General features: G+C 40.9%; 1 protein-coding gene across 1 annotated transcript; it reads left to right on the plus strand.

Moving 5' to 3' along the window:
- Positions 1-15,081: 15,081 nt before the first annotated feature.
- gadd45gip1 (growth arrest and DNA-damage-inducible, gamma interacting protein 1) lies at positions 15,082-17,789 on the plus strand. The gene is made up of 2 exons (XM_031318751.2): positions 15,082-15,513; positions 17,214-17,789. Exons 1-2 carry the CDS (start codon positions 15,113-15,115, stop codon positions 17,503-17,505), a joined length of 693 nt encoding a protein of 230 aa, XP_031174611.1. The 5' UTR covers positions 15,082-15,112; the 3' UTR covers positions 17,506-17,789.
- The last annotated feature ends 197 nt before the right edge of the window (positions 17,790-17,986 follow it).

Here is a 17,986-nt window from a genome sequence, read left to right on the forward strand (position 1 = left end):
TATAGGATACACTAAAACTCCAAAGTTGACCCTCTCCCACACACACACACACACACACACACACACACACACACACACACACTCCCGTCGTAATTTGTCTGCCCACTGGTTTCACTTATTAAGTTTCAAAAGGTTTCTGGGCAACGTGGTTTGAGAAAGGGAAAAAAAGGAACCATGGCATTTTTTTGGCACACCACTCTGCCCGTCTTGCCCAGAACGAGGAGGTTACCATGGCATCAGTGGGCACCTCATAAAGCAGACCATTGTTGGTGCTTGTGTGTGTGCGCATGTGTGTGTGTGTGTGTGTGTGTGCCACATTGAGTTGCATGGCAACAATCTCTGGGCACAACCAGCGCTAGCGAGAAGCTCAAATTTTGCACGGGGCAGTGCCAGCCTGAAATACAACATAAACATGAACTTTCCTATCTGTTTGATTCTGATTTCTTTCCTACCTGCTTCTTTATCTGTGTCACATTACCACACACACACACACACACACACACACACACACACACACACACACACACACACACACACACACACACTTTCCCACCGAAGCTACTATAATTCTGTCAGCAAACTGCAAGAGAGATTCCATAATTGTTACTCATCATGATTTATTATCCCCAAATACAAAAGCAACGTGTTGTCAAAGGTTAGCAAATCAGAAAAGATCTGGAGTGTATTTTTTTTTTCTCCCCTGTGCAGTGGTGAGTGCAGATTTTCATTAAAGCTAGAAAATGACTGAGAAACATGCACTGCATGCTTAAAGAATGGCCACCACAATTAGAAAATGAGCCTGCAATCTAAAATAACCCGAGGGGGAAAACAGAAACGTTTAATTTTCTTGTCTTTTCTAGTCAGGTCCATTAGCGGAGACTGAGAGAGGGTATAATAAAGGTTTGTTTGTAATTGTTTCAGTTCCAAATAGCCCCAAACACTAAGTTACTATGTGTGAAAATCTGGACACAATTTGTGGTTCCCTTGGAAAAAAAAAAAAAAAAGAAAAAAAGAAGAAGAAGTGAGAGGAGGGAAGGAGGGGAGCTATTTTCAGTTTATAAAAGTTTTGTTGGAAGTTGAAAGACGTGGGTGACAACAATCTTTGACAGGTGTACGCTCTCTGGCTCACTGCAACCTTTGTGTTGGAGTTAAGGTCTCAGTGTGTGTCGAGTTGTGAGCTGCAGACTAAGTATGGAATAAAGAGCAGGCAGCGTGAAGTGAGACGGGGGTCCTCTGGCACACTCTGCTGGTGCCTTTGGAGAATTACAAACACTAGTGCTCCTGCAGCTCTCGGCCGTTTTGGAGAAAAGGTCTGAAACATTTGTGGTAACACTTTTAAAAACACATGCGTACCTAATGTATAATCAAAGCATGACTCAATGACTCATGATGATTCGATGCATAAATGAATGCAGGATGTACCCTGAGTTCCTGTTGCTCGCCATTAACCATTAGCCATTAACAAATTATCACGTCACTATGAATGTATGTGATTAGTTAACGCTCAGCGCTGATTCACAGTTACTTCATACATTTATTTGTATGCCACCAAATTAGCTTCAGTTAAAGGGGAAGTCCACACAGACACACACACACACACACACACACACACACACACACACACACCCTACCACTCATAGACTAAGTTAAGTTAATTTTCACTTATTTTTCTCTCTCTCTCTCTGTGGAACTTTAAATGTTTGTATCAGATTTTAAGTACTTGTACCAGTTTTTATGTTTTCATAGTTGCGTGTCAAAATGGATGCCATATTCTTGCTGCAAAATAAATCGACCTACGGGTACAAATAACGTAACCTGGACCTGAATCCGTTGTTCCCGCCAACAACGTACCATCCTACCAACACGAGCACCACTGTGACCTCATAACCCACCCAAAACCCCACTTATTGTCGTCGTTCCGAGTTAGCAATGCCCATATGAATATATAAAATGGTTACAGCGATTTTATGTTCTGTTGTACATGCCGCTATTTATCTGTTTATGTGTGTTTTATATTATCCTGTATCAATTCATGCATCTTGACTCATGTATTAGGCTAGTTAGTTATGTATTAGTTAAGAACATGTTTTGGGGAGGGTATTGTGAGTTTGTTTTTTTTGCCAAGTCAAGGAGAGAGTAAATTATTAATAATGCAAAGGAATACAAGATTCAGCCCCTCTCCCTATCCCAAGCATTTTGGTACAGTCCCTTATTCTATGGGCCTACTGAGCAAAGGATATGTATGCTTTAATATTAAGTATTGATGAAATCAGATTGATTTATCGGTTGTGTTTTATCTTTTCTCCTTTTAGAGTATGTTGTTTGCTCGAGATGAAAAGAATCCTTAATAATTTTTCCTATATAAGAAGTTGCAGAGTGTATACTTAGGCTAGCAAGCCTACAGTAAAAATATGAAGCAAATTCAATGTTTGAAGACAGAAAAAGCCCTGCTTTAAGAAAATAAAACCTGCTATTTTTTTTTTAATCATAGGCTCCTTTTTGTAAACGACCCTGTCTTGTACCCTTGTTATACCAAGTTACCAAATGTGTTCAGACGCTAGTGAATTCTGGGTGTTCAAATGTTTTTCATCTGTATTGCAGGCCACCACTGGTTGTCATTCATTCATATGATTTGAAAATCATCAACTTGTAGACTTTGAATTTGCAGACTGCAAACTTTTTTTTTTTAAACGCTCTGCTTTTGCAGCAGTGTAATACAACACAACCTAGACAGAAACCCAATTATGATCACACAAGTTTGAAGTCAGAAAGGAAAAAAATATATATATTATAACATCTTTTTGGCACTAATGTGAAGTACTAGAGATTAGTGACAGTCAATGGGCTCAAACATGTTAAAAGTACCAGTACGGTACCTAATAGGGTTCAAACTGATCGCAACTTATATATTCAGCCACCTGGAACAGACTTCCTCACTTGCCAAATACATGCCATGTAAAGCCTGGCTGCTCAGAGTGTGTGTGTGTGTGTGTGTGTGTGTGTGTGTGTGTGTGTGTGTGTGTGTGTGTGTGTGTGTGTGTGTGTCAGGTCTGTTACTGTGCTACTCGGTTGGTCCTGTGCTGTTGTGCAGCATGTGGCTCAAAGATTAACGCTTTAAATGAGACTCTCTCCTATTCTGAATGCCCCCTCTGTTTGCTTACAAGGCCCGGGTGAGACGGAGTGGAAGGATTTGAGAGGGTTTTTGTATCTCCTACTGTTCAGGGGGGGGGAGGGGGGAGGCATCCTATTATGAGTGAAAAGCTAAGCGAGGGCATGGTCACAAAGAGTTAAAACCTGAGAGTGTCTTTTTTTGGCATAATATGCAGAATTGGCTTCTTCTTTTTTTCCTTTTTTAAGACATGTGGAAAACGGCTCCAACCAGATTTTAGTGTAAGACAGGTGCCAGCTCTGCCATCTGCTTTCAGTTTTACCTCCCTCTCTGTCTGCTCTCAGACGATCCCCTCCTCTCTCTACAATCCTGATTCATCCATCTCTCTCTCTCTCTCTCTCTCTCTCTCTCTCTCTCTCCCTCCAATCACATCAGTCTGACACCCTCTCCATCATTAGCTGGCCTGGAGAAATCAAATCAAAAGGGAAATTCATTAACTTCAGGTATGACATCTTTGGAAAATATTGGGTCTTAAATGTACAAGCATATGCATGTACACACAGATGGATGGATTAGGGACTGTGTGAAAATGATTAGGGAGGGAAGAGGGGTTAGAAAAGGAGGGTTATCTCCTTTTTCTTTTGGTTGAAGGGAGGTTAGTCAAACATTTTTGGGAAAGTTTTTTTCTTCTTCTTTTAAACATTTTCTCATTCTCTGACCGTGTGATATCAGTTTTTATAATAATACTTTTAATTTTACGTTCCCTCATTCAGTGACTAATTACAGTTTATTTTGAAGAATTTAGTTCAAAGAATTCAGATCCAACCAGATCTGTTCTTGGTAACTTTGGTTATTCTGAGATAAAAAAGAGTTGCTCGTATTACCATCAACAAGCATTAATGTTAAAATAAAAATACTCTCGGTAATAATCAGATTTTTCATGTTATAACAAAATGCTTTTTATCATTCAAATTGCTACAGCTATGTGCCCTTTAACTCTGAGACACAAAAGTGTTTCGGGGGCCTTTCCTTGTGAAAACGCAAACCTACTTTAAGATATTGGCATCGATCTATTTATTCTTATCCACTGACTTAACTGTTTCTTAATGGGTAGAGCTAACCTCCCTCCTTTTAAAAAAAAAAACTTAATTTATTTAGTTTTTCCTTAAAATGATGTACATGTTTTTGTCACTGTTACTCTATTCTATTCTCCTGATTTGTAAAATGGGGAAAGCTAAAGATAAAATAGAATTTGTAACACAATACACAATACAAGAAAACAAGTTGTGTAACTTTGATTTGACCTGGAAAATTAGCTAACATTGTGACAGAGACTTGAATTTACTTTATAAAATATATATTTTTTACCGTGGAATGTGCACAACTGTCTCATAGTCCATTCATGCACACACTACAGGTACTGTTCTGTGTCCCTTCTCTGTATTTTATATCTGTCTATTAACAAACTAAGACTGAGGAGAGACGGCAGTTGCCAGGAGTGGAAACCTCTGCGACATTAAAATGATGTTCCATACAAACCGGCTCCTGCTTGAAAAGTGTTGTAAGCAAGTCGGGAAAACTCTTTTGTGTGACAGTCTACAGAGTAGCCTATTCCCAGAGCAAGGGAATTTAATTTTAGTGCAAGCATGTTTCTCTTTTGGAAAAGATGCAATTTCTTGTGAAAAATATCAACTTTAATGGCCAACTAGATGACTTATGAAAATACATAAAAGTGAAAACACATTGTTGGCTCGTCTCTCTGCAGCTTCCCCATGAGAAACGGGGCCAAGCCTCATTTAAAGTGCGGCGCCTGAGCGGTGGCGCTCGGTTCAGAAATGTGGGGCTTTAACCTGGTGGTTTTCTTCCTGGAATGAGGGCGCCGCTTGCTAATGAGCCCGCTAGGACAAAGGTGAGTTCGAAATGAGCGGAAAGAAAAGTAAACAAGCCAGGTGACAAATTGCAAATAGGCGAACATCAAGTGGCCAGGATGGAGATTCTGTCCACGAATACAAACTCGCTCACAAGAGAACCAGTGGCTGTCAGCGTTGTAAAGAGTTGTTGAGGCTAGAGTTGTTGTTTCTAGGACTCTTACAGCATGCAGGTGCTCTTTTCAAAGGCAGCCCTCTCCGCCAGGCACTTCTTGGCCACCGCTGAATGTTGGGGCTCCCAGGGTGTTTGTTTGGGTTCTTTTTTGTGTGCTTAGTGTCTATGCCTGCTTGATACCTATTCCTCTTTTCTTCTGTTATTTAAGTGCACATTTTCTCAGGGAACGCTTGTAAGGCTTTCCAAAACATATAACCTGCTCACAAAGAGCGTGGGTCACTTTTTCCATTCACGAAAAGAAAAAAGAAAAGAAGCAACAGGAGACTTAGTTAGGAGTTCGCAAGCCTTATATAGTCATGTAGCCGCCCAGAATGTATAAATCTTTGTTGCTATAAATCTATACATTACTGTGTCATAGCTCATTCTCTGGACAATAGTTTCCTCTGCAACCTGGTGAGTTAAGATCTCAATTAAAAATAGAATCTCAATTCCTATCAATGATTGTGGCCCACACTCTTTCACCGTGTGTGTGTGTGTGTGTGTGTGTGTGTGTGTGTGTGTGTGTGTGTGTGTGTGTGTGTGTGAAATCATCAGTGTGTCAGATGGAGCCTGTTGTGCCAGGCAGCCGGGCAGCAGCGGTGCCACTCTGTGTGATCAGGGCACAGTGTGTCCTCTTAGCTGCTGTTTCCAATTCACAACTAACTTGACAGCGGTGTCCTCGCTCATTCACCGCAGCAGATGGCGGTGAGCTCGCTGTTTCGCGTGCGCATGTGTTTGCCCATTTCTTTTGGATAGGCAGCTGTGGGAGGCAAAGCTTTGCCCACTGCAGCATCCAGCGTCATGTGCGGGCAGCAAAGAGGGAGGACAATTGAAATGAAACTCTGGAGTCTGAAAGATCAGAGAATCTCATAAAAGGATGCTCCCAGTCCCAGCCAAGGCTTGTATCAAATCTCCCCATATCACTCTGCATCATCCAGAGAGGCTACGGCCCAGTTTCATCACAGAGTAATCCTTGAGATTATATCCCTGCATGGTGGACAATGAGCATATTGTTATGATCTTGTTGCCGTAATCCAGCTCAGCACCATATGCAATAGACAGCGGCGCTCTCTAGAGAGCTGCAGTGGTGAATAACACTCTGTCCAGTCTAAGCACAGCAATCCATCTACCACTGGCTCTCTGCGTCTGAAAATATCTCCGCTAGAATCAACTCTGAGGCAGCATATTACAGTTTATTCTCAATCTGTTTCTGTTCATTTTTTATTCAGGATGATGCCAAATTGCAGATACAAATGTTGCTCATGATGGACCGCAACTTGGTTCAGCCATTCAAGTCTCCTGGAGTTTAATATATGAATATGATTTCAATTTTGGTCATAACCTCGGGTGCACCGAGAGGAGATAGATTAAAAATGGGGAAGGGGTGAAGCCATCTGTTTTGTGGTAGTCAGAGAGACAGAGGAGGAAATTTGGACGAGCCGAGCAGGGACGCTGGAAGTCAGTCAGAGCCAGGGGGGTGCTGGGGGAAAGTCAGTCTATATAATGACGTCATGCTAAATGCTGAGCAGCACTCATGGTCTTTGCATTCATTACAACGGACAGGATCATTTATATCTGATAGTTATTAACAACATTTCACACCAATTATAAGACGTTTTACAGGACAACACATGACAAACATGAACAGCAACATACTGTGTGTCAAAGCAGCCACATCTACTACACCAGCAACAACACTGAAGCCAAACATGAAAATGGAAGGAGATTAGTTACCAGATCTACTTTATAATCAAGAACTATAACCAAATCGCACATCTTATTGTCCAAATGGCCTATAAGTGTGACTGTTCAGCGGCAGTACTTTAAGTTAACCCACAGCTGTAGCTGACTGGATTGAGCTCTCTCCAGGGGTCTGCCTGACATGGATGATCTCTGCCCTAACCTATTTGGTTATTCGTGATTCAAATGAAAAAATCTGGACTCTAAAAAACACCTTAACCCTCGTGTTGTCTTCCCGTAGACCGTGAACTTGTTGTCCTTCTGGGTCAAAATTGCAAATGAACTTTTTTTGGCTCTTTTTTAACATTTTTTGACGCTTTTTGAAACGTTTTTCTCACTTTTTTCAACGCTTTTTTTAAATACATGGTCAATAAACATAATTTAAATGACATAATACCTATTTTATTTTTTTTTTAAACAGAAATTGTGGATTATTTTGACTGATAGTTAAGATCAGAGGATGTTGAGTGGATCACAGTTTATTTCAAATGCTATAAAATTGAAAAAAAAAAAAAGAAAAAACACCCACAATTCAATGAAAGTAATCATTCATTTTACCTGCCAAGAATGTTACATGGCTTCCATACAACGTACATCCACGCATTCATGTTATTTTGGGGCAATTTGATTCAAAGAAACCCACAATTCTGATATAAAAATGGATCAAATTTGACCCAAGGACAACACAAGGGTTAATGTGTTCCCCAGGGAATAAAAACGCTCTGACCTGCAGCGGGTATTATAAATAGACTAACACATATTGATAACTAACTGATGAAAAACAAAGTAAAACCTTTTTTTCTGGCACAAATACAAGTAGACATTACAAAAAAACATTACAAGTTCAAACTTTTTAATCAACTGATGGTTTTTATTATGCTTTATTTTAGAGGGTGCTGCAGCCTCCTCATCACCACTACCCCCAGCATCCATGGAGCTGAGGCCAATAAAGACACGGCAGACTCAGGCCAAATTGTCAGTTAGTAGATGAGATGTCATGCTAGCCAGACATGCCAGCCAGACGGCTGGTGTTGCCTGAGGACTGGAGGAACTATTTAATGTGCCTCTGCAACCCAGCTGATTCACCACTACACCATCCAGTCTAATCGGTTTCTGTTCTGGTGAATCACTCCAGGTTTCCTTAATGGAAAAGCCAAACATACTGCTCTAACATTGGGTGACAAGGGCACCTTGGGTTTGCAGATGTTCACGCAGATGACAGATGGCACCGGCATAGCTAAGGGAGCAACGGGAACGATGTCTGCGCCAGACTGGTGCCACATGCACTCCCCCTCCCCTTGTAGCTACTGCAGAGTCCCCCCATCCCATAATCTCACAAATGAGGGGCGTATAGCTGTATGCATGAGGCTGTAGGCTACCTGTGTCTGAATATCTATCTGAATGTGAATGTGCACATGCAGTGACTCAGCACCCTAGGGTCAGGGCTTGAGGGACAGCACAGCTACAACTCACTGTGTGTCCCATACGTCTGGATCATGGTGTTCCAAGTTCAATCAGGCGGCATTGTTCCGTTCACGAACTCAGTGTTCTTACAGAAGGTTTATGGTAAATTGACCACTCGCTAAGTCCCCTCCCCTTACTTAAATACTGGTGCTACACTTCATCTGTGAAGATTTCCATTTTCACAAAGCACATGTGCAGTTTATGATAACAATGGCAGATTTACTCAAAATTCTTAATAATTGAAAAAGAAATGAAGAAAAAAAATGGATCCTTGATTTCAGACAAAGGTAGACAAAAGCAACCTTGTCATCTTTTGCGTAGGTTTGCGGGCTGAAATGACAACTGCTGCTGGCAGGTTTTATCAGTTTACAGTTAGCTGCTAATGCTGCCTAACGCTACCTAATTAAGCTAACGCTAGCGCCAAGGGTAGGCTAAAAAATGCAGTCTCCGGATGGCTTTTTAATGTTTCAAGATAACTCTTTCTAAAACAAGAACCCTATAAATATGTACTTGATGGCTACATGTTATCGTGTTAATCGTGTTATCTACTGAGGTTAAAGCTACAGCCAAAAAGTCAGCATCCTCATTAGAATATTCATGTAGATGGTATGTACATGTACATGTACATGGAAATAAAGAAACAGCACTGTTGTTGTAACGTTATTACAGAATAGAGCTAGTTAGTCCTGGTATTATAAATGTAATAAGAAAAGGTAAGATTCAACTTTTAATTGCTTTCTTACATAATCCCGTTTGGCTACTTGGCTTACATACCTGTTAGTGTACGACTATGTTTCACTTTTAATGTTACAAAAGAAAAAGCTTTCAGCATAAGGACTAACTGATTTGTTTGGCAAGTGTAACTCGGATTTGCTACTATAAACCTCCCCAAATCCCAGAAAGAGCAGGACAGAGCCGCTAACTTTAGCCTAAACTCTTATAGGGTATCCACACAGTTGGAAAACACTGTTTGCAGTTAATGAAATGCACCTTGGCCTTACTGTAGTAAGCTAGCTAGCGGGACATGCTAAGGTTTGTAGCTTAAGTTAGAATAGATAAACACTTTTTTTCATCCATTCTTTACACATTTTTTTTTACTTTTAGAAAGGCTAAACAACAAGACACTACCCTCCAAAGTATTAATATCACTACAGTCCCATAAACAGCTTTGGTATGTAGAAAAATCCAAAGCTTAACTGCAATGGCCGTGCGATCCTTGTTATGCTTTCTAGGCTACGATTGAAACGTTAAGGAAGGGCTTAGTGAACGGTAAATTTTTGTCTTTAGACCGTGGGACTTTTGGTGAATCTATAGGAGCTTCATTGTGCCAAAAACATCTCTCTTTCACTCTCTGAGGTGTAAATCTCTTAAGGTGGCTCTGACTGTGCCAACAAGGAAATTAAACTCCAGCACTGTAAAGGTTTCTGTCATATTATCCCTAACTGCTCTATCAGTGGTCACTACTCTCACAATTTGGCAGCCAGAAAGCATATTCAGTGCATCTGGCAGGACATTTCATAGAAACCAATGACATTTTACAACAATGCCAACTGGAAGTGAAAACAGTAATAGCTCTGTTGACCAAGTGATAGAGGTAGCACTTATAGCCCAACGGTATCTAGTGGAGAAAGCACAGTGATTAGATCATTTGGTGCCCATGTGCAGAATTAGACATTCAGTATGGCACTCCGGCATTTTGTGTCATGAGAGCAACAATACTGGTGCATTAGTATAATGTGGAATGATCTCTCACTTCAGGCTTGATTGAGATCTATCAACAAAAGAGGAATTTGATTTAAGCCTCAGCTCTTCATGCAGACAGATTAGGAGCCCTGGAACCCCAGGAAGAGGAGGATGGCTGTGAACAGGTAGAGCTGATAATTACCTCCATTCATCTTCACTGGACCCCGGCACAGCTTTATGAAGGTGCATCTGAGTACAGGCCTGCATTTGATGAATCTCCCCTTAAATTAGCAGCCACTGGTGGATAGAGAGCCTCCATCACTCTGTACGCTTCCATTCATCATCTCATTAGGACCCTGGGCTGGGCTGTACAGACCTGAGGACTCCCAAAGAGAAAGGAGAAACGATGAGCTCCATCATAACAAAACAATTTTTGAGATGTTGTCGTTGTTTACAAATCTGTCTTTTTTATTTTTTAGAAACCACAATCTGTTCAATTCCCAAAAGCCATTTGATCATTTGTAGAAAAATCCTAATGTATCAGGGGCAGAGAGTGGCACAGTTGTTTACTACCGTGGGACTCCAGTGCCATTACAGAACTGGAACAAATGCCAAATCCTTATGTAAACCCAGTGACTGAGTATGTTTTTAGGAATGTGCTTCTCTTCAGGTGTTTACATGAACGTGAGATATAAAGATTTGTGATGCAAGATAATTTAGCTAAAGTGTTACAGCCATTATGTGGCAGGAGATGCAGTGGGAGTCCAGGGAATCCCAGCTTGCCATTTTTACTGCACTCTTTGCTGCAAAGTGAGCAGAAATAAAAGCTCTCTGGTGGTTACTCTGCTCCGCCGCCCTGGTCTCTCCATCACCGCTACACCCAGGTGGATGAATCTTTCACAAAGCCACAACCACCCTTGCATGTTTCCACAAACTCAGTGGAGAAAGCAGCAGGGCAATGATGCCCCCCCCCGCCCCATCCCACTCAAACCCCCGGTCGCGCTCCAAACGCATCACTAACGGGATCTCCATGTGGTACATCCATTACTGTAAAATACTCTGCTGCTCCCCACTGAAAGCTCCCCGTCCTGCTCTGCCCTCCGCTTTCCCTAGCGCGCGCACGCACACACACACACACACACACACACACACACACACACACACACACACACACACACACACACACACACACACACACACACACCACCCCCCTTCATAAGACCGCTTACGCTGGCAGTTCTGAATTGGGCTAAGTCCAAGTTTAACATTAGTGTGTGGGGGGGCTTTTGGGGTGTTTAAAAAGCAGCCTGCGGAGAGCTGCAGCAAAAAAGAAATCTGCACGTCTACACTCCTTGCTTTGTTGTGACCATGATGGCCTTTATGTAACCACAAATTGAGCAATCAGGAATGCTATACACACGTGCAATGTTTACATGTTTCAGTTACCTATGGGGAATTTGTATCCGTGTTGCCAAGGACAACATTAGTTACCTTTGGATTATTAATTTCTGCAGAAAGCTGTAATTTATCACCCGCGCTCTAGGGACTCGTCTTACCAAAGAAGCTTTGCTTAGCCTTTTTTTCCTCTTATAGTTTGTGCAGTGAAGCCACAGTGTTCTGTCATTACCAGGAAATGGAGATATTTTGGGGATCAGCTCTCAGTTATTTGGGATTTGTTCTCATCCCTTTTTTCTGGGGAAACGCTGACATATCTAATTTTTGGTGCCAAAATTCTGAGCAGACCCCTGTCATTGTTAAAGGCCAACAAAGGAGCGGTTCATTTAGACTCAATTTATTATGATTTATTCTTTGTGTCAACAAATAGTAACACTGGCTTGGCAAATTGCTTCATAGGAAAGACAACACCAAACCTTGGCTCTCTCTCTCTCTGCCTGTGTGTGTGTGTGTGTGTGTGTGTGTGGGTGTGGGTGTGTGTGTGTGTGTGTGTGTGTGTGAAAGAGAGAGAGTATTTTCATTATTCTTTTTTATTAATATTATTTAATTAGATTATTATTACAAATTATGGTTACAACAAACTTGGTGGTTATTAAGTAACATCTGACAAATAAGTATTCATCACATATTTATATAAAAAAAAAGGGTTTATTAATATTATAGTAAAAGGTTCCTGTAATTTAAGCATGAATTTTGTGTTTATAAGAATGTAGACTGAAGGTCAACTAGTCAAGGTGTCTTTAGTTTAGTTTAGTTTATATTATGTAAACAACTATACAAATGTCAAAGATGACACTGAAGCTGCAACTATTTTCACCATTAATGGATTATTCAATTGGTCGATAACATGTCAGAAAATAGAGGGGAGAAGGCTTTTACAACTTCCCAGAGTCAAAGGTGATTTTAAATTTATAATTTTACATTTAACAGGATTTGCTGCTTTAATTTAACAATGAAAGCAGCAAATCCTCACATTTAAAAGGCTTGAACAGTTGTTGGAATTGTTGCTGGAAAAAATATTTAAACGATTAATATGATATGATAATGATAATGATAAACGATAAGCTTAGACTTCCAAAATTTGAAAAAAGGCTTCTTATAGGCCTATCTTATTATTTTTACGTTCAAAATTCCTGGCACCACAGACCCTAAAGGAACAGGTTCTGATGTTGGTGTTAAACCTCAGCAAGCCCATGTTGGCAACACTAGCTCTGGTGTGCAGGAGTTTCTCCAACCGTATAAGGGGGTCTTTAAAATACTCAGGGGCTCTACCAAACTACTCTCTACCACCACCAATGTGTAGCACCCACCTGGGAGATGCACAGCAGCCTTACGACGCCAGGCGCTCACCACACATCAGCTCGACAGAGAGGGAGAGGAACATGTTTTTAGTGGTAGGGGAAACCAGAGCACCCGGAGAAAACCCACGTACAGTGCTGCTAACCATTGGGCCACACTGAGTTGTACTTGTAAGACTCTATCCTTGAAGGGTAAGCACCTAAACCATTTAAAATGCTGTCTGCCAACATGTACTCTGGTGTTTAAGCCTAACACAACCCCTGACTAACCTTATCTGAGAGATCTGTCTTTAAGTGACCAGATGTTTTGGACATCTGACCAACAATGAAGGCCCAAGTGTTTGCTGTGCTTGTTCCACTTAGAGAATACCAAAATCTCTCAGTCTCATGCAGCTATCCTCATAACCAGCGGTGAAAGAAGTATTCAGATCCTTTATTTAAGTAAAAGTACTAATACCACACTGTAGAAATACAAGTAAAAGTCCTGCGTTGACAATATTGGTTAAGTAAAAGTATTTATATAATTGGGAAAATGTACTTAAAGTATTAAAAGTAAAAGTACTCAGTGCAGAAAAATCCTCACATTTTGGAACCTGGAAACGATCCAAACAGTTCTGTCAGTCAACTAAGTGTTTAATCTGCTAATCATTTCAGGTGTACTTGTAGGCCGTTATATTGTTGGGTAGTTTAATTTATAATAAAACATCATATTTTATAAAACTACACGTGTTCACAAATCTTAATTCGTAAAGTAACTAAAGCTGTCAGATTAATGCAGTGGAGTAAAAAGTACAATATTTCTCTCTGAAATGTAGTGGAGTAGAAGTAGAAAGTGGCATGAAAAGAAAAGACTCAAGTAAAGTACAAGTACCTCGTATTTGAACTTAAGTACAGTAGGCCTACTTGAGTAAATGTAGTTACATTCCACGACTGCTCATTATACATTCAATACAAATATACAGCTCTATACAAATTAAACACCTCTGTAAAAACAGATGCAGTAGAGTCATAATTCCGGTGAGCCTGTTCTATATAACTTCCCTAAACATGTATTAATACACCACCCAAGCCTCCTACTCACATCCTCACTCAGAAATAGACCTGTCATCTTGCCACCATCCCCTTATCGTCTAACTGCTAACAAGCCTATTTGCCTGTGACTGACGTTGATGTGATCCCTAAAGCCCCGGGCTTGGCACCAGATCGCTCCTATAAGCCAAATTAAACCTCTGTCATGCCCACCCGCACCCGCACCCCCATCCCCACCCCCAGCCTGGTGCTACCCCTGCCATGGGAACCCTACATCTTTAATGACGATGGAGAGCCCCGCGCCCTCCCACGACACAAAAGCGATGACATCTGTCTCTGTAAGTGCTGCACTCCAGAGCAACCCCAGTTGTCCTATCTCCGCATCTTGTTTGTTGAGGGAGGATGGAGGCTGCTAAAAAAAACAAAAACAAAAAAAAATTAAATAAGGGAGGGGGTTGAGCTAAGGACGTTTAAACAAAAGGATCCTCTCTTTCAAAGGTTTATTGCCCTACTAACTAAAGTTTACTAAGGGCCCGAGCACGGAAGTGCCAGGGCCCAACGGTGCCTGGCACTGAAACAACTAACAGTATTTATTATGAATTAAGCTGTCAAATGTCTTTATGATTAATCGTTAGTCTATGCAGAAAACAATGAAGATTGACCATCACAATTTCCCAGACACGAAAGCAAAGTCTTTAAATTGCTTGTTTCTTTATACAGTCACAAACACATAGACATTTAACTTGCATTGATATAAAAAAAAGAGAATTTGGAGAGTTGGCATTTTTGCTTTAAAAACAATGAAAAACATAGCCTGGGAATCAGCATTTTTTGTCAAATGATTGTTTATTGATCAACTAATTGTTTAATACATTAATTCTTTCGACAATATCATTCTTTCAAACTGTTCAAACTTTTTTTTTTAAATGTCATATGCTTCTTTTCTAATGTAATGTATTTAATGTCTTAATAAAATCACTTTGAGCTGCCTTTTTGTAATAAAACGTGCTATATAAATTGTATGCCTTGCGTTTCCCAGTAGCCTAACCAAACCCGGTCAACCATACGGCCTAAATGTAGATATTAAAATTTTTAAACTGTAACGTTACCAACATACCAGAGCACTGCCTCCTGGTCAAATACTGTAAAGCATGGATGTATTATTATTATTATCAGCATTATTATCCTGATGAACAGGCACTGAGGTAGTTACCTCTTTTTTACTCCGGGTCCTTTTTGTTCACGAACAAAGATGGCGGCGTCCATGTTGTGCAGGAGGACGGCAATGTTATGTAGGGCTTTAAAGGGACTTTCATGTTCGAAAACTGTACTTTCTGCGAACTCTCAAAGTGGGTTTCTACTGCAGACGGCGTCCTACAACCCCAAACCTTTAAAGCTGAACCTCCGTGAGCCCTACGTCCCAGACAAGGACAGCGAGAAGACACCGGAGTGGCAGAAGACGGCCCGGTATGACAGGAAGCTATTCGGTCGCTACGGTTCAGCGTCGGATATCGACCCTGCCTCGCTGTGGCCAAGCCATGAGCAGCTGGACAAGATCATCGCAGAGGAACAGGAGTGGCACCCTCCGTTAGAGGTAATGCTGAAGAACATTGAGGCCAAGGAGAAGCAGGAAACCGAAAAACGGCTGGCAAAGTAAGTAATGCTACTGTAGCTAACGGTGGTGCGCCTATTATCGGACAGGTAGCTGGTACGCTGGTCTGTTTACTCTTAACTTCAGTTGAGTGCCAGCACGGGTAGTACCGGTCAGATACATGTACTGCCGTTATGTATTGGTAAATATATGTGAGGCACAAACTGGGGCTAAGAGAATATAGGGGCACGTTCAATATCAAAACGGTGTGTACCGTTTTGCTACGGGTTAAGACATGTTTCCTCGGAACGGTGTGAAACGGCTCGGAGATGTTTTCTCTCGTTTAGTGGCTGTGTCACAGGTGATAGCCAATCAGCAGAGACGTGTATGTAAACTCGTGGTAATTAAAAGGCAGAGCGCTTGCGCACACAGCAGGGTGTTCAACCATAGTGTTCAACGTGGCCCAGATGAACATAACCAGCAGCAAATCCAGGCAGAGGATTCATCCACACTGAATTCTACACCAGCTGATGGAGGAAGAGGATGCTTTCAGCTCATTCACAGAACTTCAGAGCTTAATTTACACTGATCAATTATGGTATTCATGTTTTAAACCTACAACTAAAAACGTATTAAATATATCATTTAGAGCCATGGCCCTTTTTAAAGGAAGTGTTAGGTAAAAATAAACCATAAGAACTCCAGTACTCCAGAAAGGTAGCATAGTTGGGGAACTCACAAGAGAGATCAGACGTATCCTGAATTGTCTCCGGGGTGGATCAGGCTCCAAACATGCTGTGTCCTATATTTCCCATAATGCAACTGCATAGTATCATTAGTTATGGTTGTTAACATACTACTGCACCTGACTAGTCAGAAAATGTCCATCAGTTTTCCTGCGTGGTGGCTTCAAATGTCTTGCTTCTTCTGACCAACAGTTCAAGTCCCAAAGTTAATATTCAGTTTATGTTCACATAAAGCAGCAAATACTTACTAATGAAAAGCTGCAAAGTGAGAATTTGAGATCAGATAATGCTATATTATTCCCACAGCGGGGGGATTTGCAGTGTTACAGCAGCAAAGGGGATAGTGCAATAACAAGAGGTACCAAGATATGATAATGATAGCCTAAGTAAACAGTAAAAAAGTTAAATATAACAAGTAGAGAGACAGATTTCAGTACATACCAATGCACAGTTCAGTATACATTGATATTGCATGAGTGAGTAAAATGTTTGCATAAAGAACGATTAAAACAATTCTCTAATTAGCAAAATAGGACAAAAATTTGTCTTTTGATTGACTTTTCAAGTGTGTGTGTGTGTCTCTCTCTCCACAGTTGCAAATTAGCTGTCAAGCTAACACATTTAACCTTAACACCAATGTTAATTAATGTGCATTGTCCCATATAATCTTAAAAATAAACTGATCATTTATAACTGTGTTAAATGTTATAAATGTGTATATACAGTATAGCATATGTGTATGAGGTGTATGTATTATTTGATGTATTTTATTGTTTTGTTTTTTTTAATATGGACTGGGCTACTAGTCTTGTGCTAAAAATAGATTTAAAAAAACACAGAGGAAGAGTCAGGGAGATAGAAATAATTCATCCTACGAGGACCAAGAACTGCAAATTCCACGGCAATCAATCTCATAGTGGTGGAGATATAATCTGAACCAACCGACCTGTTGAACAACTATGCATGATGCAACACATTAACATGAGTTATACTAATCTTTTCCATTTCCATCGCAGAGAGAAACTCCTAGCAGCGAACATGGCCAAAATGCCCAAGATGATAGCGGACTGGCGCAGAGAGAAGCGGGAAACCAAACACAAGCTGAAGGAGGAGAAAGCTCGGCGTGCAAAGTTGCTGGTCGAGGCCAGAGAGCGATTTGGCTATGCAGTGGACCCCCGCAGCCCCAAGTTCTTGGAAATGGTTGCTGAAATAGAGAAGGAAGAGAAGAAGAAGAAGAAACTAATGAAACGCAGACTGAAAGAGGAGCAGGTGGTGGCCCCGGTCACACCTCCTGCTGCCTCCTCATAGTCTTAGACGGAGTCATTTCAGACATACAGAACTGCTGGGGCTTGGTCTAACTACTTAATGAGATGGAAGGTGTGCTGCATAATACAATTCACTGGGACATTTGTGAAAGAGTATCTGAATACCAGTTTAGACCTTGTGTTACATGATGGCATCTGTAATGGCCTGGATTAAAGAAAAACCCCATCCATGTTTTTTTCTTTTGTAAAAAAAACTAAGCATGTTATTTTTAATTACCTCTTTATGTATTTAGCTGTCACTGAAATAAATACATTGCTGTACAGAAATGTTTTTAAGATTATTTTTTGGGGGCATTTTTAGGACTTAACGTGACAGTTTAAGACTGGAAAGGCGAGAGAAAGGGGGAATGACATGCAGCAAAGGGCCACAGGTCGGAATCAAACCTGTGGCTGCTGCGGTACGGACTGAGCCCCTGTACATGGGGCGCACACTCAAGCAGGTAAGCTACCCAGGCGGCCAAGAA

Source organism: Sander lucioperca, chromosome 21 (genome assembly GCF_008315115.2).
Source record: "Sander lucioperca isolate FBNREF2018 chromosome 21, SLUC_FBN_1.2, whole genome shotgun sequence".
In the NCBI taxonomy this organism is placed as follows: domain Eukaryota; kingdom Metazoa; phylum Chordata; class Actinopteri; order Perciformes; family Percidae; genus Sander; species Sander lucioperca.